We start from the raw sequence: 25,046 nt of genomic DNA, 5'->3' as shown, positions 1-25,046 counted from the left end.
CGTCATGTTGTACACACTTTGGTTACATTTATGACAGGACATGTAGTTTACTGGTTACACAAGATTCATCAGTTTAAGTTTAATATTAAACACAGTCATGGACAATTTTGTCTCCAATTCACCTCACTTGCATGTCTTTGGACTGTGGGAGAAAACCGGAGCACCCGGAAGAAAGCCACACAGACACGGGGAGAACATGCACTCCACTCAGAAAGGACCCGGACCACTCCACCTGGGAATCAAACCCAGGACGTTCTTGCTGTAAGGGGAAAGTGCTACCTACCGAGCCACCTGTTTATTATGCCACGTTTTTACTCTTATTTGTTTATATTTACAAAACCCAATAAAAGCAGTTAGTCAAAACATTAAAAGTGAAATAAAGGTTCAAGAGGAAAACGAATCACAGATTCTTGTTTTTATTGCATTTTACAAAATATCCCAACTTGTTATAGAAATTGGGTTTGTACAAATGATGTCAAGTGTGATATGTACAATTTTACATGAGTTATCGTGTACATAAACACGACATGTATTCACTTTATTCTAATGTACCATAGATTTACAATGAATTCACACAGGTCACTAAAACATTCAGAGCATTTTAAATGTCCTCACCTGCAAACAGATAACAGTTAACAATTTGGAGGATGCATTTATAAATGCAATGGCACAGTACTTAAACAGGCCTCAGTACAATTCTGAACTTCACCTGATTTAGTTCTCACACTTTCTGTTCCCTACTTCATTTGTAGCAGGCAAGTCTCCACTGAAAATATAAGATCCAACACTTTCTCTTTGCCCATCACTCTCCGAATTTTAGCTGCTGCTCTTTCTTTTCTCCGTGGAGTTTTGTTGCTCGGTTTTTCAGTTCCTCTGCCTTCTGGTCATCCTTCTCCGTACCGTCGCCCAGTTTGTACATGCGGCTGGCGTTGGAGCAGCCCCAGACGTGGCCGAACTCACAGGCTCGCATGGCGTACTTCAAAGCCAAGGGCATGTTTTTCTCAACCTCTGTTGATCCCTGAATGTAGAGAGCACTCAAATTAAAACAGCTAGGTGCAAACCCTCCTTCACAGGCCTTCTCATAATACTGACGAGCCGCCACAGGGTCCGGACCCCCCTCCATAGCTCGGCCGTCGTGAGCGAGCAAGCCCACATTGTGGCAAGCATCCATGGACTTCTTTCCTTTGGCATTGCAAGCCTTGATAAAGCAGGAGTAAGCACTCTTTAAACACTCTGTCACCCCACCTGGTTTAACAAAAAGAGGAGGGAAATACAGGCATATCAGATGGTAATAACTCATGTTGACAACTGGCAAAATATGTATCACAACACTTTAATAAAAAGAGCATGGGAATCAGCTACAGGTAAACTGTAGGCCTGGTGGTAATGGTAACTGCCAGTGCTGGATGGAATGTACAATATACAGCAATTAATAGACTTTCAGATGACACCACTTTGTTATTAAAAATAAACTCGGATATACTGTCTGCATACACCGATCAGCCATAACATTAAAACCACCTCCTTGTTTCTACACTCACTGTCCATTTTGTCAATTTTATCAGCTCCACTTACCACTTTGTAGTTCTACAATTACAAACTGTAGTCCATCTGTTTCTCTGCATGCTTTGTTAGCCCCCTTTCATGCTGTTCTTCAATGGTCAGGACTCTCCCACTCTACCACTACAGAGTAGGTATTATTTAGGTGGTGGTACAGTGACACTGACATGGTGGTGGTGTGTTAGTGTGTGTTGTGCTGGAATGAGTGGATCAGACACAGAAATGCTGATGGAGTTTCTAAACACCTCACTGACACTGCTGGATTGAGAATCGTCCACCAACCAAAAATATCCAGCCAACAGCGCCCCATGGGCAGCATCCTGTAACCACTGATGAAGCTCTAAAAGATGACCAACTCAAACAGCAGCAGTAGATGAGCGATCATCTCTGAATTTACATCTACAAGGTGGACCAACTAGGTAGGAGTGTCTAACAGAGTGGACAGTGAGTGGACACAGTATTTAAAAACTCCAACAGCGCTGCTGTGTCAGATCCACTCATACCAGCACAACACACACTAACAAACCACCACCATGTCAGTGTCACTGCAGTGCTGAGAATGATCCACCACCCAAATAATACCTGCTCTGTGGTGGCCCTGTGGGGGTCCTGACCATTGAAGAACAGGGTGAAAGCAGGCTAAAAAAGTATGTAGAGAAACAGATGGACTACAGTCAGTAATTGTAGAACTACAAAGTGCTTCTATATGGTAAGTGGCGCTGATAAAATGGACAGTAAGTATAGAAACAAGAAGGTGGTTTTAATGTTATGGCTGATCGGTGTATATTGTATATGGGCTGTTAATTTAATCACATTACAGTATTATTAAATAATATTTTCCCTCATTTCTAAGTTGCTCTGCATATAAGCCCTGCCTGCTGCATGAATGGAATTGCAAACTATATTTCAGGATTGATAAAAATTTTTTGCAATGTTCCTTCTGCAATGCCCTTTGTTACCGCCAGTGTTGTCTTTTAACTGAACTTTATAAATCTGCACAATGAACCACAATCTGACCTTTTCCAGTGATGTGATAAGCTCCAAGCTTGTAGCAGCTCTCACCGTGACCATGAGTCTCACAGTTGTGCTTAAGAACACGAGCAGCCGACTCATAGTTTTTCTTCACACCTTCCAAGTAATCTGACAACCTCTGACAACCTGGAAGAGAAAAGCAAACAAAATAGAAACAGAGAAAATATACATTATATTTAGGAGATAAAAATAAAAGAATATCCTGATGGAAGGTGAAGTTGTTTGTCCTAAAAATACATCAAAAACACAAATTATAACTGTGGTGAATACATCAGAGACTGGATTATGAGTAGAAAAGAGTTTTATTTTTGTCTGCAGAGAAGGATTGCACTTAGAAACTTGGTAAATGCGATAATACAGAAAGAAAATAATCACCCCTTATACTCTCATCACTGACCTTGTAGGACAGAGGAAGATTCCACTGATAACAGAGATTTCTTAGCTAGAACATATGAGCTGGTCTAAACCAGTTAGAACTGGGTTTTGGAGGTCAAACGATGCAATTTACGCACTTCTTGTCACATACACCACTTTCCAGTAACATTTCATTGTAAAAGTATTCTTGGAGTATTGGAATATGACTACTGACAACTATGCCCTAAATATATCTAAACGTATATATCTCACTCACTCTCTTAACTGCTTATCCAATCAGGGTCGCGGGGGGTGGGTGCTTTTCAATGGGAGCAAGGCACACAGTAACACCCTGGACGGGGCCCCAGTCCATCGCAAGGCAGACACACATACACACACACACCCATTCCCCTATAGGGCAATTCAGTGTCTCCAATTAATCTGAGTGCGTGTCTTTGGACTGTGGGAGGAAACCCACACAGACACAGGGAGAATATGCAAACTCCACACAGAAAAAACCCAGACCTCCCCATCTGGGAATCGAACCCAGGACCTTCTTGCTGTGAGGCGACAGGGCTACCCACTGAGCCACCGTGCTGCCCAACCTTTGAGTTAAATTTACTTTACATTCTTTAGGTATCTAAATAACCCAGTGCATCGTATTCCAAAAATATTATGTAAATATACTGTATAGACGTCCTAACAGCTGGCCAGCCTTTGTCATTTTCCATTAATACATATATCAAGGTAACATTAAATAACATTCCATTGTTTTTGAATTATAGGGTTTTTTGTTGATTAATGAATTTTGTCATTGTTGTTTAAATATTGGGTTTAGTTCTTATATACCAAATCAGGGACGCACGGTGGCTCAGTGGGTAGCACTGTCACTTCACAGCACAAGGTTCTGGGTTCGATTCCCAGGTGGAGCGGTCCGGGTCCTTTCTGTGTGGAGTTTGCATGTTCTCCCCGTGTCTGCGTGGGTTTCCTCCCACAGTCCAAAGACATGCAAGTGAAGTGAATTAGAGACATAAAATTGTCTATGACTGTGTTTGACATTGAACTTGTGAACTGATGAATCTTGTGTAACGAGTAACTTACCTGTCCTGTCATGAATGTAACCAAAGTGTGTAAAACATGACGTTAAAATCCTAATAAATAAATAAATAAATATACCAAATCACGACCTGAACATGAGACAGTAAAATGAGGTTTGCAGTGTGCAGTGTATAGGTAGACTTAATAGCAGAATACAGATAGTAATATAATGATACCATGGATGTGATGTCAGCACCGTATGAGCCGGACAGCTCTCTACATGACTGTACCTTCAGGATCTTTCTCTCGGTAGCACTGATAGCTGTACTCCACTCCCAGATTGTCTAGGAATTGCTTCACCTCTGCTTCATCTTCAAAATTAATCAGTCCAGCCATTTTATACAGACTCACGATCTTTCACACGGTTCTGAGATCTCACGTGTCAGCCCCAAGTACATTTACATTTGTGACCTTGGTCGGGTTGCTCCTTCCAAACGAAAAAATACAATTTAGCGCTTTTACTTAAAACTTTTAATGAAAAACATAAATTTTAAACACAATAAATATGAATTCGCTGCAAAACGTTACTTCAATAAAATGAATAAAACAGTAAAACCGTTACAAGTTTTAGAAGTGCTTGAAAGATTCTTCCTGCTGCAGTTTGGTGTTCTCAAATACCTCTGTGTTTAAAACGCAGAGCACTACGTAACGTGTAAGAATCGCTTATTATTACCCTAGGTAGTGCGCATATATAGGGCATAGTAAAGTATTTGACACTCAATGTGTTTGACACCAACAGGCTTCCGTACGTTCTCGTAAATTAATTACGATTCGCTTTTTGTGTGCAGGTTGTACACAGTAACTGACTAAGTACAGTAGATGGGCGTTTAGTTATTCACTTGTCAAAACGCAATTACTTCATTAAATTAATTATTTTAATAACATCGTAATAACAAAAGATCAACCAAAGGCTTGGTTTTTGCAAGCAAACATGGGTCATGGCTTACCACTTTGTGACAAACTTAGTGAGACCACTGGCAATCACTTAAAATATCTTTCAATGCAACATTGCAAATAATTTACACTTTCACCATCTACTGTATGCAATTTTGTCAAAAGGTTCAGAGTATCTGAAGAGAAAAAAACTGACTCTGTGATAAATGTGTGACTTTTGAGTTATTTGATGACATTGCAAGAGAAACCAGCATGCAACTGTAATAAATATAGCCATGTGGGTGTTGGGAGTACTTCTGAAAACCATGGTCATTTAACACAGTTTACCACTGAATCAAGAAATGCAACATGAACCTATACAGAAATGCTTTTTGCTGTGGTGAGATGGGTCCATGTTTAGTTTGTTTTTAGGAAAAAATGGCCAAATTATTTGTGCCACAGTTGAAAAGGACCATTTACACTGTTATGACAAATGGTGCCAACATATGTCATGGTATAGAGTGCATCAGCACCTACGGAATTGGAGACATGTAAAGTTGCCATTGACATAAAGAACTGCATTGACATCTAAATAAATATAGCCATGTGGGTGTGGGGAGTACTTCTGAAAACCATTGTCATTTAACACAGTTTATCGCTGAATCAAGAAATGCAACATGAACCTATACAGAAATGCTTTTTGCTGTGGTCAGATGGGTCCATGCTTAGTTTGTTTTTAGAAAAAAAATGTGAAAAGGACCATTTACACTGTTATCAGCAAATAGTGCCAACATATGTCATGGTATAGAGGTGCATCAGTGCCTCTGCTATGGGTGATTTGTGAAGTTATCATTGACATGAAGGACTGCATTGGCATCTTAGAAAGATATATGATCCCATAATTAAAACCAGTATTAGCTTTATTTACCAAGTATGTTTACACACACAAGGAATTTGTTTTTGGCTGTTGTTGGCTCTCTACAATATACAAACAATACAATATACAGACAAAACTATATGTAGACAATGTACAAATATCACATGCTAGGCAGAATTTTGCATATATACAGAAAATAGAAAAACAGCATAAAATAAATTATAGCTCTATAGCTCCTGCAAGAGGGTAGAAAATCCAGGGTGTGAGGAGTCTGTGATTATTTTTTCTGCCCGGATCCTGGTTCTTGTTTTGTATGAGTCCTGAAGGGTGAGCAAAGGAGCATCAATGGTTTTCTCTGCTCCTTCCACAACCCTCGCAATCTGCATCTGTCCTGTTTTGTTGCTGATCCAAACCATTCTGTGATAGATGTGCCATGGTGTCATGTTTCATGTTTTCTTGTAAAGATGTCATGTTCTTGTAAAGACAATACTAAGCCTCATTCTGCATGTTCTACAAGAGCGTGGCTTCATAGACACATTTACATTTTCAGCATTTAGCAGACGCCTTTATCCAAAGCGACTTACCTCAATTGCTTACACAATGAGCAATTGAGGGTTAAGGGCCTTGCTCAGGGACCCAACAGTGGCAACTTGGTGGTGGCGGGGCTTGAACCGGCAACCTTCTGTTTACTAGTCCAGTACCTTAACCACTGAGCTATCACTGGCCGTGTGTGTGTGTGTGTGTGTGTGTGTGTGTGTGTGTGTGTGTGTGTGTGTGCGTGCGTGCGTGCGTGCGTGCGTGCGTGCGTGCGTGCGTGTGTGCGTGTGTGTGTGTGTGTGTGTGTGCTTGACTGGCCTGTGTGTGTGCTTGACTGGCCTGCCTGCATTACAGAGCTGTGATCTACTGAAACAACATTGCACACCATGAAGAAAATCATAACATAAAGCAAGAATGTCATTTCCCACATGCTTATAAGATAAGATAAGATAAGATAAGATAAGATAAGATAAGATAAGATAGATAAGAGTTTATTGATCCCCTTGGGGAAATTAACTTGTTACAGCAGCATGGAAAGGAGGTAGAAACAGAAAAAATACAATACAATACAATGTGAAAAACTGCACACATAGTGTGTAGTTATTTACACCAAATATGCCTTTAGAAAAAGTGATGTACATATATTATTGTGAAATATATATAATATATTAATATAAATATATACATTAAAAATATAATATATTGCATATTGCACTTTTTATTGCATTGTATACATGTAATTGTCCTTCTTGCCTAGGGGTTGTAGGGAGTCTGGTACTTATTTTGTTATTGGTTTATGAGTTAAAGAATTTAGTCACTGTATATATTTAGTCACTTAAAGATATTAAATACTAGACACAATTCGATTTTTCCTCACACAGAAAGGTGGTTGGCACCATGACAAATCATGTAAATAAGGAGAAAATAGTGCGCTTATATTAGGTGTAGTAAGGTATTTGAGATACGACGCCCAGGGTTTTCCCTGCGCAGATATGTTTCCCGTGTGTTGACCTGTTTACGCTTTTAGCAGAATAAATGCAAAACTTTATATTGGTTTAACATGGTGCTGGTACAGCTGCATGTTGTGCTCTCTGAAGAACCCGGGAGATGTTTTGGACGCAGGAAGACACCATGATACAGCGTTATTATCAGTTATTTGTTGTATTTTTCGGTATGTTGTAAGGCTAGCGGTTAGCTAGTAGACGCTGGGGTAGGACTTGTTTTTGTGGACTATACATGGCGTTTCAAAACGATCCACACTATTTAACCATGGTAAGAATTCGTTGAACTATTTTAACATCTAGCTTGCTTCTTACGCACGGATTTACTGCTGTGTTTATCTTTAAAGCTGATTAAGACATTAACAGCTACAGCACTGAATTCAGCCTTCGGATGACACTTCGGATCATTTGAGATTTTGATGAACTTTATGATGATCTAAACGTCTTACATAACACAACGATACTGACTTTATGTGTTTTTAGTAGGACTAGTAATGCTGGTAGTAAATCTGATACATTACAAGAATGGATTAAGAACCTAATCTCATGTCATGATTAATGTCTGTCTCAAAATAGCAACGTTTCAACTGAACTGCCTGCAAGTCAACGAATAGATTAATCCACAGCCTGACTTATTTATTTAGTTATTTAGTAAAACTTTATTAATATTGAAATATATTAACCTGATACTGGTACACCTGACATACTGTCAGTGTTTTTGCACTGTGACAGTTTGGTCACACTAGGTCTGGGCGGTATGATAAAAAATTTGTATCACGGTATTTTTTTTTAAGATTCTGACGGTTTCACGGTATATCACGGTATGTCTGTGGCTCATTTTACTGTAATAAGTACATAGAATATGAAACATTTTCATTTTACCTTGTATACAATGATGGTTTTGAGCACTATAAGCAGGGGCGGCTCGTTCCTTAGGACGATCGGGCGACACACCACCAAAGGGCGAAAGGGAAGAAATGTTTCTATCACAGCTGTGACTGTTCTGGACAGTCTGTCTTGCCTCAGAATATCGTAGTCCAATCAGCGTCGAGTTGTGTTCCGTACAGTACCGCCCCTTTTGGTGATTGCTCTCATAGACTCTCATGTTAAGGCTCTTTTTTTTCGAACTGCAGGCGCTGCAATACAATCTGAATGGGTTCCGGGAGGGCTCGCACTTACGTGCTTGCGTCACACGTAGCCTGGTGTCACGATCTCGTCACCATGACTGACATTACCTCAGTTCGGAGCAACTCCATCGTGTCATTAAGGGAAATGCCGTTCAGTCGTCGTAGTAATCAGGATAAATTAGCAGCTAAAGAATTAGGGCCTCCCAGACCAAATTTAAACATCAAGCAAGTATGTACAAAGGGGGGGAAATCATATAAGTTACAAGTAAATTACAAGTAAGTAATGTAATTTTTAAATAGTGAATTGTGATTGCACTTATTGTATCTCCCCAATTGTTTAATTGTACTTCTTTATTCATTGCACATCAGCCCCGATGCCCCCGATCTTTATTCTGGATCTGCTGCACCTAAAATAAAATGCTATCTGATGAAGACTGAATTAAATTGTTAGTGTGAAGGCTTTACTTCATTTTATGATTAATGGTAAAGCTGGTCTCTCTCCATGTGCAAAGTTATTTGTGAGGGCAAACTGACAGATGACTTAAGATGTTAATTATTTAAGCTTTAATTTACCCATCGAACGGGTCACCTTGGCCATCATCACAACAATTGCCCCCCCTGAGAGATTTGGCAGGAGCCGCCACTGACTATAAGCTTTGCTTGGCCCCACAAAATGACACAATATATGATGGAATCAGTACGCCTGAAACAGGTGCAATATATATACACAATGTTTATTATTAATATAATATTTAACTATTATTCAGTTACCGTTAGCTCTCCATTTAACAAATAAAACGACGTTTGCAGTCTCGCAGTGACCACTGATGAAGTGCACAGTTATACTGTTATACTGAGGTATGAATCCTCTGATTGTACAACTTGATCACAGGTCTGTTGTAGAAAAGTGGACGACTTTATATATCTACACTTCCAGCTTTCTTCAGTGTTGTTGGTATAACATCAGTATAGCAATTAAACTGAAGTATTGTTTGCTTTTTTGCAACAACTGTTTCCCGAAAAACAGTATATAGTACAGTATATAGTGTTTTAATCTGTATCCGAACAAAAAAAAAAAAACCTTCTAAACTGCTGACACAGCTCATTTCTTTGCTGTTTTTGTTTATTTTTTCCACTATATTGAGAAAACCTCTCTCATCTGTTAACACTGTTATGCTAACACTACCTGGTTAACAATATTATTTGATTTGCTGTTTTTTTAAGCCTACAGCTGTTTTATCAACTGTGCTACGGTATGCTGGTATATGAAAAATCCATACCGTACGAGGAATCAAAGCCGGTATACCGACTGTACCGTCATACCACCCAGCTCCAGGTCACACTGTTCTAGAGATGATTTTTATTAAGTTACATTTTAGAGTACAATTGTATATTCTTTTTGCAGAATGGGGAACTTACTCTTTATTAGTATTCACTTGTTGTATTGGTTTGAGTAGAATTAATATCAACTTGATGAAAAAGGTCATCTGGTTGAACACCTGGACCTTACGTTGCTGTCAGTTTGAATAGTAATAATTATAAGTTCCATTTATATAATACATTTCACAAACCCAATGACACTAGAGGCATTAGAGGCAAGGCAACTATAGGAGGAAAAATGGCTTGAGAAAAGACAACACATTGCAATGTGAATTGATCATGTTTGCATTTATTTATTTTAAACAAAATATTATAACTGGACCGTCTGCCAAGAATACAAAATAATACTATCTGGAAATAAATTTAGTTGAGATATTTGGTAAAATGCAGTCAGAAGTAGAATCTGTAAAAAATTTTTTGTAAAGTTTTGTTTCAACTGATCCGGTTAGATTCAACCTTATATTTGATTTGGCACAGTTTTTACACCGGATGCCCTTCCTGACGCAACCCTCCTATTTTTTCGGGTTTCAGACTGGGACTAGGGGCACAGTGATATGTCCTCTAAATGGCTAGGTTCATGTAATGCCATGGGTCTTCTGTATTTCTGAGCTCAGTCTGGCATTACCAGCAGTGTATCTCTTACCGTTACACCACACCAAATCACCATATTTTGTAAATATATAAAAAAAAATTTTTAATGGAATGCCTACGACAGATACAAAAAGAGTTGGAATAAGGCAAGATAAGAGTAGAAAGGTTGTAGAAAATTTTAGTTTAACCATTTTGAAAGATTTGAAAAACGAATGAGGTGTAAAATCACTGCTGTTGTAAACAAAAGGCTAGAAAGAGACTTTAAGAGTTTTTAAGAGTTTAGGGCCCTGTTTTGTTTTATATTTAGAGAATATATGTGGTTTAAATGATCCCATTTTCTGATTTTCTTATTTATATGCAATGTAGGAAGAAAAGACTAATTAGAAAAAATAACTAGTGGAAAACAACTCGCCTATTTCAGAGCTTAATTGCTTAGTAAAAAGAAATAAACCAGTTTGCATATGGCTCCTAAGAGATGAATGCCTGTTTCAGGATGAAGCATCCCCGGCATCGCTGACTGACCTGTGCCTGTCACTGGTGAGCTCCAGGCTGGAGCTGTTCTGTGTAAATCTGGCTGATGGCTCCTTATGCCTTCGTGATCCTGTGGTCTTCCCTCAGGAACTGGCTGACCAGCTGCTCTGTAAGATGGCCACAGAAGGTAAGTGACATTATTTAATTACTCAAGCTTAACAGAGCTTACTTCTCCTAGAACATGTACAGCTAGATGTACTTCAAGTTTTCCCTGGTAAAACTGCATATGGCCTTGAAAAAATAAAAATAATTTCATTAAAATAAAAATGGTTAATAATAATATATGCAAATTTTTTAAACTTATTTGTTTTTCTTGATATCCCTGCCCTATCTTTCGAAGTCGTTGTTTACTATTTCTGATTAAGAATCTGCTGTCTCTTGCACAACCCCCAATCTGATCAAGGAGGGCCAGATTACCACACGCTCCATCTGACCCCCTCTTACATGTGTCAAATGTGTGGCCACTTCTTATCACCTGCCAGTGTTTGGTTCTCACACAGAGTCGTATTGCCCTGCTTAGCTCCATGTGACTCCTCTTCACCCGCGCATCCCAGAGATCACATTAATCCTGTGCAGATAGGGAGAACCAGTTGGATAAATAAAGTGGCAAGACTAAATCCACTGTTCAGTAAAAGTTTGCTAAATAGCATATAAAGGATTCTGGCAAAATAAGAAAAAAAGATTCTCGAATCTGATGAGATGACATTTAAACTCTTTGGGAAAAACAACAGGTACCTTGTCTGGTGACAAACATCCACTGCAACTGCTAATAAAATAATTAAAACATATTAAAAGTAAGTAATATTAAGCAACGGATCACCATGTTAAGCAAACGTTACCATGTGGAAGTGAGTTCAAATTTGAAGAAGTGTTTTAAATTGCCCTGACATGTTATCGCCTCTCCTGTTCACACTGACAAAACCTGTCTGCTCTACTGAGATGCTTGAAGCAGTCTGCCTGTTTTATATGACTCAAAGAGCCAATCAGAAATAAGCAAAAAATAACTTCACACAGAACAGCAAAACGTGTTTTTGCGCTTGTGGGAAAGGGGGGTCAGTGAGAAAATCCGGCCCTGTAACTAATACCATCACTATGGTGAAACATGGTGGCAGTATCATTTTATGGTGCTGTTTCTCAGTGGCAGGTTCAGGCAGACTGGTAATAATTAAGGAATGCATAAATACAGGCAATTACACGTCCTTGAATAAAACCATCTCCAGATTGCACTCAGTCTAGGCTGACTGTTCACCTTTCCACAAAACAGTGATCCAAATCCTGACCCAAAACAAATTTGGAGTGGTATCTGGATGAGCCTGTAAATGTATTTAAGTAGCCAGACAAAATCCAGACTTAAACCCCATCAAACCTTGTGCAGAAATCTGAAAATAGCAGTTCACAGATGCTCACTATCCTATTTGATCGAATTTAAGTGTCTGCCATGAAGAATTGGAGAAAATTTCCAAATTATAAAGATAAATTTAAGGAGACTTGCAGCTGTGATTGCTGCGAAATAATTTTGTTTTTATTTTTAATGAATTGTAAAATGTTTTCAGTTTCTTTTTAGGGGGGATTATATGTAGATTCATGGGCAGATATGGCACTTATTATTATTACAATTTTAATCCACACCACAAAGTCTGAATACTCTACTATCAGAATGGTTCAACACAGTTTAACAATTTAAGTTTGGCATATATTGGGACAAAGAAAGAACCAAGACCACAATCTGTTTTAGTATTGGGTTTTTCCCCATTTAAACTGGAAGGACAAGTTCTATTACTGGAACCAGTTTACCCGAATGACAATACATTTTAGGTTCTGTGTTTTATACACAGTAGAAAACTCTGTCTGTTCTCTGTTTTTATTCACAGGTGTGCTGAACGACAGCACAGTGAGCATTTTCCGTAACAGCCGCCAACTTCGGCTGTGTCGTGCCTGTATCCGCACGGCCCGCATATCAGCGGAGGCCTTTGGCCGGAATCTCTGCCTGCACAGGCTCCTGGAGCTGGATGCATCGCGTGTCAACGCTGACCTCACCATTACAGACATTCTTCATTGCCTTTCTGCCAGCAAGGCTACGTGTGAGAGACTGCAGAGGCTTGTGCTTAACGGCCTGAGCATGTCTTCGCTTGAGGAGTCGAGCAGTCGCTGCTTCAGCTCTTTGCATGGCCTTAGAGCACTTAGCGTCTCCAACGTGGACTTCTATGACTCCAGCCTTGCTGATGTTTGCTCACTGCCCCGTTTGGAAAGTCTGGACATCTCCAACACGTCTGTGACCAACCTGACACCGTTGCTTGAGCTGAGAACCAGGCTGCGTTACCTCACTATGCACCAGCTAAAACGGCTAGAAATTAGCACCGCTCAGCTGTTAGCTGTGCTCAGCCAGGTCAGCATTAGTCATTGAATTACAACAATATTTCAGTCATGTAGATGATCCCCTGACTGAATAATTCCTCACATAGAAGAAGTCTCTTTTTTATTATGGCACATGCTATTCTGTCCATGTTTCTTTTGTAGTTTCTTACTCACTCCCTCACTCACCCTGTCTTTTGCAGCTGGAGAACCTGCAGCATCTGGACATCTCAGACGACAAGCAGTTCACATCAGACATAGCCAGGCAGCTGCTGGAGACTTCTGGCATTTTGCCAGTGCTGGTATCTCTAGACTTGTCAGGTCGGAAGCAGGTGACCGATGCTGCAGTCTGGGCTTTTGTAGAGGAACGACCTGGAATGACCTTTGTTGGCCTGGTAGCCACCGATGCCGGCTTCTCGGAGTTCCTGTCTGGAGAGGGTACCTTAAAGGTGGGCTGGGAGGGCTAAGAAGCCCTATCTCTCACAAATAAAACTATTAGTTATTTGCTTTACTTTTCCTTAAGAGGAAGATGTGTGAAATTATGTTTTGTGAGACTGACCCATGTGAGGTGGTTACCTACGTACCAGTCCCTAACTTACTCAGAACTGGGAATTGCTAAGCTTGTTGTCTAGTAAAGAATAACTGATCTGGGTCCAAGCTAACATACCAGGCATGATGCAGACACAAATGGTTCTGTGTGTTTACAACATGCAAGTCAGTTCTAAGGTAAAGAGTGCATAAAATGTTTACTTTCATATTGAGTGCCTCTCTCTATGACCTACCCCAACTTTTTGGCCTTTTCGTCTGCCCGGCACATTTAATACCCTCTTAAACTTGTGCTTTTATATAAAAAGTTGATTGTATAAAGTTGTCAGTTACCAATAAATATCAATATTCTAATGCACTGTATGTGTGCTCTGTTCATTGTTCTGTGTCTGCAGGTGACTGGAGAGGCGAACGAGACTCAGATCTGCGAGGCTTTGCGGCGCTACAGTGAGAGAGAAGGGTTTGTTCGAGAGGCACTCTTCCATCTTTTCAGTCTCACCCACATGATGGAGAAAGCTCGACCTGACATCCTTAAAGTACGTGTGCACTCACCCTTACTGTGTTTTTCCTCCGGGCTCTGCTCATCCCACACACTCTCAGCTGTGCTTTTATTTTAATGTAGCTAGTCACTGCTCTGTTGAATCACAGGGCATTTACTCACTATTTGTATGCTTTTTGGCATGAAACCATGCAGAACCACGGTATTCTGTTTAGTTCTGCAGCTTTTAAATGTCATTGATTATCAGCTTTAACCATTCCTGGTGCGGCTTAGGAGAAAGTTACAAATGGGGAATTGTGTATGACTAAATGGTTCTGAAAAAGTGAAAAAATACAATATGATTTAATTTAAACACCATAGTGAGCAAATAATGGTTTGTCTGAATAAAATGCAAGGATACCAATATTTTCAGCCAACATCTGTACATGGATGTTGTTCTTCTCTTTCTTAGCTGGTAGCTTTGGCGATGAAGAACCACCCCACCATTCTTAATGTACAGCTGGCTGCCAGCGCCTGCGTTTTTAACCTCACAAAGCAGGACCTGGCGTTTGGAATGCCTGTCCGTCTCTTAGGCCAAGTCACACAGCTGCTGCTAGAGGCCATGAAGACCTTCCCCAACCACCAACAGGTACATTCACTAATGTAACACATTATACCAGACACTTTTTATACATGTGTATGCTTGTGTTTTTCACTAGTTTTTATGTAGCTGCCTGTCCAACGTGGACTCACATACAAATATTCAGATGTTCTGTACAGAAATCTGTGCTTCCGCAATAGAAGCAAGTAATTACACAATCAGGGTTTGGCTTTAATAAGGGTGCAAAGAGATGTAATTATATGAGGACACTGCTTACATAACAGGGAGGGGTTATTTAGCCCTCCTCTTGATAGGAGCTTATGTAACAATGTAAGATAGGGGTCACAATGTCCTGAAACCTGTTTATTTTAATAGAAAAGCATTTGTTCTGCCCAGAATATGTTGTAATGCATTACAGGTGTCAAAAGCTTTTGATTATACATTATAAGTAATTGTATTGTGACATGGACGGCACAGTGGCTCAGTGGGTAGCACTGGCGCCTCACATCCAGAAGGTCCTGGGTTCAGTTGTGTGGAGTTTGCATGTTCTTCCCATGTCTGCATGGGTTTCTGTTTGGAGCTACTGTTTCCTCCCACAGTCCAAAGACATGCAAGTGAGGTGACTTGGAGATACAAAATTGTCCATGACCGTGTTTGACATTACACGTTACACAAGATTCATCAGTTTAAGTTTAATTACCTGTCCTGTCATGAATGTAACCAAAGTGTGTAAAACATGATGTTAAATGGTTTTATTTTTATTTATTTGTAACTTTTTCAAGTTTGATAATTTTAGTTATGGTTGTTGTTTACTGCCCATGCTGGAAAAGCATATACTTTTCCTGCAAGATTTTTATGGATTAGAATAATGTTAGGATAAACAAAAATGAAAAAAAATCATGTGTAATATTTTGTTTTAGTTTTTATTTTGTTTTAGTAAGTCTCGGATGCATAATGTATAGTTTGTGTATATGTTATTTTATACTATTAAATTGTCTGCTAATTGTCATTCCCTATTGCAATTTCTCTACTGCTTACACAACCCTTGTTCTGCCCTGGGAGAGCCACAGACTTGCATGTGTCCCCTCTGACGTGCATGCAGTCGACAGCCTCTTTATTTCATCCACCAGCAGCAGGTTCCTACAAAGAGTCATGATTCTCCATGGGAATCCCTACTACTTGTACCATTTCCAGGAATCACATGTGACAGCAGCAGAGTGTCTGTAGGATTCCCTGCCAGGTCAATAGCACTGCTGAAATACAAAGCACAGAAGGCCGCTGTGCCAACCAAGTGCCTGTGAAGTTACCGTTTCCTTTTGAATTGTTTTACTGTATATAGATAGTCACATGGGTTCCTCAGGGGTTTTTCCCCCAAAGGAAAATCTGGATTTTAAAGAAGTTACATTAAAAGAAGCCTAACACTGAATAGTGCAAAAATATCACCAACAGGAATTCTCATCTGCCACATATTTGTGTATATAGAATTTCACCAGTTCTGTCAACAGGTCTGTACATATTTACAAATCAATCGTCATGCATAACTAAATGTTGGTGGTTTTTGCATGGCAGACCAAAGGAAAGAAGAGGGATTGTTTAGAGTGATAAAGCATTTATTAGAAGAAATTGAGAAGTTGTGGTCGGTGTTGGTTGAACTAATGGGCTTCCTTTGATTGTGCAGTTGCAGAAGAACTGCCTGCTGTCTCTCTGTAGTGATCGCATTCTGCAGGAAGTTCCCTTCAACAGGTCTGTGTGCAGCTACTAATATCCCTTTCACAGACCATTCAAAGTATTAAAGCCTTTGTAATGCCTACTTTTAATAATCAAGAAAAAAGCTGCTTTGACCTAGTTACAATGATGCTGAAATACTTTTAAATATTCCATCTTTATTCTAACTGTTTGTCTTAGGTTTGAAGCTGCGAAGTTGGTCATGCAGTGGCTTTGCAACCATGAAGATCAAAACATGCAAAGGATGGCAGTTGCCATCATATCCATCCTGGCTGCCAAGGTGAGCCACCAGTGACACTTTTTTGTGACTATGACCAGTTCAGGAGCATCTGTTAAGATTTTATGAATTCTGTGTCAAAACTGTATTGGATTTAATAGCTTACAATATATTTTTTGCTTTCATTCTAAGCTTTCTACTGAACAAACAGCCCAGTTGGGAGCGGAGCTGTTTATTGTAAAGGTAAAAAGTTTTAGCTTTTATCAATTGAATAGTACAGCAAATGACCAAGAACATGAATTATGTAGTATTTTAGAGTAGAAGGATAGTTAATTCTGCCATGTCGCAATTATTCATCCGCTACATAATACTGCTGATCTTAAAACCGACTGGTAGTCAGTATGACCTTTGGGTTACAACATGATTAAACCATCAGAAACACAATAACCACCTTTAATTAGCTTTTGCTGTGATGTGTTATACAAACACCACTCAGAGATGTGTTCAAGGTGGTTCAATTTTTCTCCTCTCTTGGTTTCTCTTCAGCAACTTCTGCACATTGTACGTCAAAAGACCTGCCAGGGCACAGTGGATGCCACCCTCAAGTTTACACTCAGTGCCCTGTGGAATCTGACGGATGAATCTCCTACTACCTGCAGACACTTTATAGAGAATCAAGGCCTGGAGCTCTTCATTAAAGTGCTGGAGGTATTATATTACAAAAAACATTCTTACATTGTATATTTAGAATGAAAACAAAGTCAAAAGCTTACATACATTTCTAAGGGTTATGTAAGTTATTCCAGTCTGTGACTGATTGAAACCAACTGTTCACTGTCCAGTGAGCTTTACATTGCCATCAAGAAAGAAATGTCTTTGTCAATTTGATTAGCAATACATGTAGGGGGATCTTTAAGGTGCTGATCTTTTAGCAGGGTTTTCACTGTTGATCGACATCCTTTAAACCCATGGCGATGTAAAGCTTGCTTGTCTGTGGACAGTGTCACTCATGGTCCAGCAGCTTTTAATTCATGCCAACCCTGTTTGGTACATAGGTAAATGACAATATAGAACTTTCTACAGTTTTTTTTGTCATTTACTTATGAAGAAAGAACAGATGCTCAAGTGATTTGAAATCCCAAGACTTCCATGAGATGTAAACATTTGTCTTGATATTGTGCTAGTTTATTGCAGTTTTAGGGAAATGTTTTTTTTATTTTATCCTTTTTATTTAGCATTTACAGAATTATATTGATCAGATTCAATCATTTTAATTCTGTGACTTTTTTGTTTTTGCTACAGTCCTTTCCTTCGGAGTCTTCCATTCAGCAGAAGGTTCTTGGCTTACTGGTGAGAAACTGTGTGCACCTGTGTGTGTGTGTGTGAGACTGAGTATGAGTGCCAGTAAAGGCAGTTGTTGTGAATTATCAGAAAGGGATTCTCCTCTATATAGTTTAGGTCCTCATTTAAATTGGAACGTACCCAGAAACACCTAAATAAGAAATGAACAGGTAAAGTCAGTCAGTACTCTTAGCAGGAATGATCATTTGACTGACAGAGTCACTCTTAAGGCTTATGCTAATGGTGCCTTTATTATTATGTTTCTTTCTCTACATTCCTGGAGCCTTACATTTACATTTTCGGCATTTAGTAGACGCCATTACCCAAAGCAACTTACACTATACAGTCTAAACAACTAAGAGTTGAGGGTCTTGCTCAAGGGCCCAACAGTGGCAACATGGCAGTGGTGGGGTTTAAATCAGCAGCCTTCTGCTTACTAGTCCAGTACCTTAACCGCTAGGCTATAACTGCCACCACTAACACCATGGGAGGTTTGTCCTGTGTCACCATTGTTTTTTTTTTGGAGAACCAACCTTAACCAAAGCAATTGGTTCTCCAATTTAATATCAATTGGCATATCCTTGTGATTCTCTAAAGGCCAAGAGGAAGGTAGTAAATACACTGACCTTTCAGTTGTAAAAACAGGTATTGGTTGGAATTAAGGGGAAGGCTTTGGTTTGCCCTAACAGCTAACCAATGTAAAACGTCAACAATCTAATGTCAACAGTCATATTCCCCCTTGAATTGCAGTATTGTTGACAAGATGCTTATTTTAGTCTGTGTAATTAAATGTTAAAAATGTTAATGTTATTAAAATGCCTTTTCTATATGAATTGTATCAAAAGCTTCTCGTAAGGTTCACACATGCACACTATTAAAAGCTGACTAGTGCATATCCATGAATCAATAGATCAAAAAGACAGCAGGCTAGATTTCACCAGAAACACTGTAGTCCAGTGTAGTGCACTTCTGATCATTGCATTCAAATGATTCTTACACCCATTGCTACTAACAGACAGATAAAACCCTTTCTTTAAAATAACTTGTATGCCTTAAATGTTGTGGCTACAGTTTGGGGATTGCCCTGTTTCAGCATGATTGTACCTCTATACAACAAAGCAAGGCCCATTAATCAGTGGTTTGATAAGGTTGGTGTGAAGCACTCTAATGACCTGCACAAAGCCCTCACCTTTGTGCTGAGTATTTAATACTGAAATTATCATCAGCATTCCACACACATTGTTTGTTTATTAAAATTTTAACGTCATGTTTTACACTTTGGTTACATTCATGTCAGAAACGGTAGTCATTTGTTACACAAGAATCCTGAGTTCACAAGTTTTATGTCAAACACTGTCATGGACAAATTAGTGTCTTCAATTTACCTCACCTGAATGTTTTTGGACTGTGGGAGGAAACCGGAGCTCCTGGAGTAAACCCACACAGACACGGGGAGAACATGCAAACTCCACACAGATAAGACCCAGACTGCCCCACCTGGGGGTTAAACCCAGGACCTTCTTGCTGTGAGGTGACAGTGCTACCCACTGAGCCATGGTGCCACCCCCACACACACTTGAAGACAGTATTAATTATATGATGTATGTATTTAACAATATATATTTTTTTGCATTATGCTGTAACACTACAATTGTATGCAATGTAGCTTTTCCGATTCATATTAACAACACATCATTCCACAAAAAGAGCATCATACTAAAAGTCAAACATGGTAGTTACCGTGTAATGGTGCTGCCAACTTGCCATAATTGACAGTCAAACAGTCTGCTCTCTACCAGAAAATCTTGAGGAATAATATACTGTCTTTAATATACTGTCTGTATTTTTGTCCTAAATTCCCACCCATAAAAAATGATGTATGTACATTTTAATGTGTGAATTTTGTCTTTCTGTTGCGTGCATCGTAGAATAACATAGCTGAGGTAAGCGAGCTGCATTCAGAACTGATGGTGCATAGCTTTCTGGATCATATCCGCTCTCTGCTGCATAGTTCTGAGGTGGAGGTGAGCTACTTCGCTGCCGGAATCCTTGCTCACCTCACCTCGCGTGGTGAGACTGTGTGGACCCTCGACCTGACTCTCAGAGCCGCACTGCTCGAGCAGCTGGTACGTCTGTGCACGTTTGGTATCATATGTTGTTTAAAGAATCATATGTTTATTAGTGCTATGTTTACGCTGTTTATTTGTGTGCTGGTTTATTTCTCTCAGCACTCTACCATTCTGAAGTGGCCCACGCCTGATTGTGAGATGGTAGCCTACAGGTGAGAAACACTCCTGTTAATAATACACTGGTACCTTGAAACTCGACGTCTCTTGGGAGTGGCGTTGAGTTTTTAGGTATTTCTTTCTTTAAGGATTTATGGGAAACCTGTTAATGCATTCCATGGTCCTGTGGAACTGTGTGTATTATAGGCTTATGTAAAATAATGGGGTTGTTTTTGACACTTATACACTGAAAATAACACAAATATAATATAAAAACACTGAAATACAATAAAAAAACAGTTAGATACAATAAAACCTGCTCTTTACCGTAATTTTAAAGGCACATTCACATGAGCAGTGACAAAACGGACGTCATTTTCTATGGAGTGTGGCGGTGCACAAAGCTTAATGTGACTGTACTAAAATGAGCAAGGAATTTCATTAGTGGAGAGAACTTATGAGCAGTAATAATTAAGAGAGGTTGGGTGGGTCTATGTCGTTCTTTTAATACATTAAGTCACATTAAGTCACATTAAGATTTTTTAACGATAAGACTCTCTCGGAAAAGCTGATTCTTACAATTTCTCAGCAACCTGAGCTATAACACATATTTAAAAGTGAAACAGGAGGAAAATCCAGCTAAACACAGATACATGCGGATGCTTTTAGAGTTATTTCACACAAATGCAGATTCGTCTTGCACTTTGATGACGTTTTACTGCACTGCTCAAGCCGAGAACTGAACAAAACATCAGTCGCAGACACGTCAAGTTTAATGAAAATGTCGAGTTTAAGGGTACAAATTTTTTGATGAAGGGCGTCAAGTTTCAAAGTTTGAGGGACATCAAGGTACCACTGTATGTAGAAAATTGTGATTTTATGTTTCAGATCGTTCAACCCTTTCTTTCCACTACTGGAGTGCTTCCAGACCCCAGGGGTTCAGTTGTGGGCTGCATGGGCCATGCAGCACGTGTGCAGCAAGAATGGTAAGATTTTATGCAACCCAAAAGCTGCAGTCAAAAGGCTATCTTTGTAATTGTTAAACATTCACTAAGATTTCAATAAGATTGATAAATTGACCAACTTGCAGTGTTGCTTAATACGTACACTCTAACAAAACATACTCTGAAATTGCCTCAGACATTTACACTCACCATGCACTTCACTAGGTAAACATTTATAACGATTTTATAAGCTACAACCTACCAGAGAAACTTTCTGGTTAAACAATTACTGACTGTAGCCCATATCTTGCCCTGAACACTGTCACCCTCCTGTAATCCATTTATTGAAATGGTCCATTGGTCCACCACCCAAACATCATCTTGACAGTGGGGGTCCTTTCATAGCACTGTAATGACACTATTATGCTAAGGACAAGGTAGTGTATATTGTGCTGGTATGAGTGTATCAGGTGCAGCAGTGTTGTTTGGATTTTAAACACCTCATTTTCAGTGCTTCGAGGGCAACAGTGCACCAACCAATAATGTAATGCAATGTCAAAAATATACCTGTAAATCTACATATAATAGAGCTGTGGGCACTGTTCACTGAAATAAAAACCAAAAGCCACTATTTCTACATTATGTAATATGTGTGTGTGTGTGTGTAGCTGCACGTTACTGCAGCATGCTGTTAGAAGAAGGAGGGTTGCAACAGCTGGAGGCGGTGAGGTCACGACGTGAAACGCACAGCGATGTGAGGATATTGGCCGAGAGCATTTTGGAGAGCCTTCATCGCCACAGAGCACGTACAGGCCAAACAGGAACATCACAAGTTCACACTCACAGAGGTATGGCACACACATACACAAAATACTGTATGTTTAATTGAGCAGTGCATACATCAGTGAACACATCAGATCTCTATGAATGAAAGCTTACATTTTTTTGGTCAACGGAAACCAAAGTCATCAACCCAATAAGGACTGAATTTGAAATCAGTCTGGGTGAATTTCATAACGGCAACTCAAAACATGTGACTCAGTAGTGTGTATGGCCCTGTCCAGCTCTTCTCTCCTTGTGTGTGGCCACCACCTGCAAAATCATTCTCTTTTTGGGGGTTGTTTTGCTGTTGATTATACAGTATATATGTATATAGTGTATATAGTCACAAAGGATCTTCAAAAAGATTTAGCACTTTTGTATTTTGGTTGGAAACGGTGAGGGTGGGGGGAGTAGTAATTGGTTGTGTCTAAGAGGGCGAGAGAGGGAAGAAGATTTTCATGTGATGATGATGTGAAAGCAGCAGTGCATCAGTGGCTACACACTCAACCAAAAACGTTTTTGCTGATGGCATTAAAAAGTTGGTACGACGCTGGGAAAAATGCATCAGAAGGTGAGTATGTAGAAAAGTGATGTCATTTGTTTTTAAAATTAATAACAAATAGAGTGTAGTGCAGAAACTTTTTGAAGAACCCATGTTTGTGTGGTCTGTGTATGCTGTGTTTATTAAAAAAAAAAGCATTGCTGGCTATCAATCTTGCTCTGTTGTGTTGTTATAAGTAAACTTTAATTTGTGTCTCTGCCAGAAGTTAATGTTTGCTTGACTGGTGTGGCTAGTGCACAAGAATGAGTTCAGTAGCTAATTCTTATCAGCATTATTTCAAAACACACTAAGTGCATGTTTCTTTTATCACTGTTGTGACATAAAAACTATGAGCCAGCAGTTAGCAATTTGCTGTTAAAACTAATTCTGGTTTTACCCATATTTGTCCACCTATCTTTTGTTGTTTATTTTGCAAGCTAAAGTAACTTACCAACCATAAAAAAATGCTTGATTGTAAAAGACAATTGTGTTGCTTCACATAGCCTGACTTCATTGTCACAACATTTGATCATTTATAATCTGGTCTGGCTGTTTTATTTGACATACTTCCTGCAATGCAGCAGTCCTGCTGGCATCACAACAGCCCCAAAAGCACTATGCTATCTCCATGTTTTACAGTAGGAACAATGATGTTGGGTTTGATTGCCTTACCATTCCCCCAGACATACCTCTGGTTATTGTGGCCAGATAAGTCTTTGTTTCCCCTGACCACCCAAATGGTTTTTTTATTGTTAATATAATCAGACTTCACTTGATCTTTAAGTTGCTGATTTTCTTGCGAGGCAGACCTGTTTTCCATGGTACTTCCATGGTACTTGTGACCTCTTAGCTTGGTAAATGTGTATGGGTAAGAAAAATACAAATAGATGTTTGTTTTTCATGGGACAGTGATTATATAAATAAACTACAAATGATTGCTTATTGATCAGTATTTTTTTTTTTCTTATTCTAGAGAGAGATGTTCCATGACATGGATTACCCTGTACCTTGGATGTCTTGGATGGCATACAGTTTGCTACCTGGAAATCCCGTCTGTGTGTTTGTCTGTGTCCTCGTCTGAGTTGATATGACATCCTTCTACGTCTCATATGAAATAGAGGGTTGTTAACAAGTGATTTTTTGCACAAAGCAAGATATTTAAGTTTTTGTCCTGTTTGCTATCAATGAGGGGAGAAAATAGGATTTTTATTTAATAATACACTTACTGCCGGCTTTATTACCCTGTTTTGTATGTACATTAATTGTCTATGTTGCTCTGTACACTTTGATAGATGGGGATAAGTGGGTGACAATGAAAAGTCACCTCTACAGGACCCTACTGACCAGATTATTTAGGTGGTGGGTCATTTTAAGCACTGCAGTGACACTAATATGGTAACGACATGGTAGTGTGTGTTGTACTGGTATGACTGCATCAGATGCAGCAGTGTTGTTGGGATTTTTGTAAATGCTAGGATAGTAGGGCTCCAACCAAAAATATAACACCGACAGAGTACTGTGATTAGACATCTTGCATTGAGAAAATGCATGAACAAAGAAAATAGCTCTAGTCCCTAAATGTACACATACAGTGTGTGTTAATAGTCTTGGCATTAGCAACACACACCCTGTTAAGTTTAAACACCCTCAGATTTGGTTCTGCACCCTAATAACTAATAACACACAGCGCTGGGACTGGTCGACCACCCAAATAATATCTGGTTAGTTGTGGTTCTATAGGTGCAGAGCTATAATAATGGCTTATAAAATAAACAATGAACGTAAGTACAAGCCAGGTGTATTTTAGGAATTAGTGTGTGTGTTTGCAGAGAAAAATGGTTTAAAACTAAAGAGAATAGCATGGCAGGTGTAAAGTAAACAGCGTGTATGTGTATGGGTGTGTATGCCTGACTGTGCATGTGCTCAAAGAGCATGTTTTAGTTCTTCTGGATCTTTCTGAAGAGTTTGTTTCATGTGCAGGTTTTTATTCAGAATCAAGCTCATTTAAAAGATTCTCAACTCTGTGCACACAATGGCAATAAATGTCTCCAACCTATAGATGTCCAACAATATTAATGTTTTATTTAGATTAATTTGGAATAGCGTTTCTTGCATGTTTATACATCTGTGTATGTAAATATTTGCATGTATGTATGAGCTACAGTGTATGGCCACGTAAAGTGGTTCTATTTTGAAAGCATGAGAGATTTGATGTGAACGTTCTGCACATATCATGTTTACTTTGGTAGATGACAAACTTAAAAAAAAATTGTGCCATGTTGCACACAAACAA

The 25,046-nt window shown here is 39.2% G+C and overlaps 2 protein-coding genes across 4 annotated transcripts; one reads left to right on the top strand and one right to left on the bottom strand.

Annotated features, from left to right (window-relative positions):
* Positions 1–400: 400 nt before the first annotated feature.
* Positions 401–4,653, bottom strand: LOC134320002 (cytochrome c oxidase assembly factor 7). 3 transcript variants are annotated; one of them, XR_010013597.1, is made up of 5 exons: positions 4,607–4,653; positions 4,275–4,471; positions 2,578–2,718; positions 710–1,245; positions 401–615 (listed from the first exon to the last, which is right to left on the bottom strand). XR_010013597.1 is itself a non-coding variant. In XM_063001280.1 (4 exons), exons 2-4 carry the CDS (start codon positions 4,378–4,380, stop codon positions 803–805), a joined length of 690 nt encoding a protein of 229 aa, XP_062857350.1. In that variant the 5' UTR covers positions 4,381–4,471; positions 4,607–4,653; the 3' UTR covers positions 401–802. The 3 variants fall into 3 exon arrangements, 2 of the variants coding, with proteins under 2 accessions (XP_062857350.1, XP_062857351.1); XM_063001280.1 differs by having other exon boundaries at positions 401–1,245; XM_063001281.1 differs by lacking the exon at positions 4,607–4,653 and having other exon boundaries at positions 401–1,245; positions 4,275–4,493.
* A 2,675-nt stretch (positions 4,654–7,328) lies between these two features.
* Positions 7,329–25,046, top strand: zyg11 (zyg-11 family member, cell cycle regulator). Its single transcript, XM_063002133.1, has 16 exons — positions 7,329–7,603; positions 10,923–11,088; positions 12,833–13,347; positions 13,517–13,762; positions 14,255–14,395; positions 14,810–14,986; positions 16,617–16,681; positions 16,844–16,943; positions 17,073–17,123; positions 17,427–17,588; positions 18,183–18,230; positions 20,150–20,347; positions 20,450–20,502; positions 21,335–21,432; positions 22,059–22,238; positions 23,727–25,046. The coding sequence occupies exons 1-16, from the start codon at positions 7,568–7,570 to the stop codon at positions 23,741–23,743; spliced, it is 2,253 nt and encodes a 750-aa protein (XP_062858203.1). The 5' UTR covers positions 7,329–7,567; the 3' UTR covers positions 23,744–25,046.

The sequence above is a fragment of the Trichomycterus rosablanca genome, chromosome 9 (assembly GCF_030014385.1).
Source record: "Trichomycterus rosablanca isolate fTriRos1 chromosome 9, fTriRos1.hap1, whole genome shotgun sequence".
NCBI classification, from domain to species: Eukaryota; Metazoa; Chordata; class Actinopteri; order Siluriformes; family Trichomycteridae; genus Trichomycterus; species Trichomycterus rosablanca.
This window is presented reverse-complemented; position numbering and strand designations above follow the sequence as displayed.

What these genes read in the sequence shown, in the direction of transcription:
- zyg11 (XM_063002133.1), top strand. Translation starts at nt 7,568, where the DNA reads ATGGCGTTTCAAAACGATCCACACTATTTAACCATG. An exon ending in CTCGACCTGACATCCTTAAA is followed by an intron (nt 14,396 to 14,809) that starts GTACGTGTGCAC and finishes TCTCTTTCTTAG; the next exon opens with CTGGTAGCTTTGGCGATGAA. An exon ending in CAGGAAGTTCCCTTCAACAG is followed by an intron (nt 16,682 to 16,843) that starts GTCTGTGTGCAG and finishes TGTTTGTCTTAG; the next exon opens with GTTTGAAGCTGCGAAGTTGG.
- LOC134320002 (XM_063001280.1), bottom strand. Translation starts at nt 4,380, where the DNA reads ATGGCTGGACTGATTAATTTTGAAGATGAAGCAGAGGTGAAGCAATTC. An exon ending in CCGAGAGAAAGATCCTGAAG is followed by an intron (nt 2,719 to 4,274) that starts GTACAGTCATGT and finishes TTTCTCTTCCAG; the next exon opens with GTTGTCAGAGGTTGTCAGAT. An exon ending in TTATCACATCACTGGAAAAG is followed by an intron (nt 1,246 to 2,577) that starts GTCAGATTGTGG and finishes TTGTTAAACCAG; the next exon opens with GTGGGGTGACAGAGTGTTTA.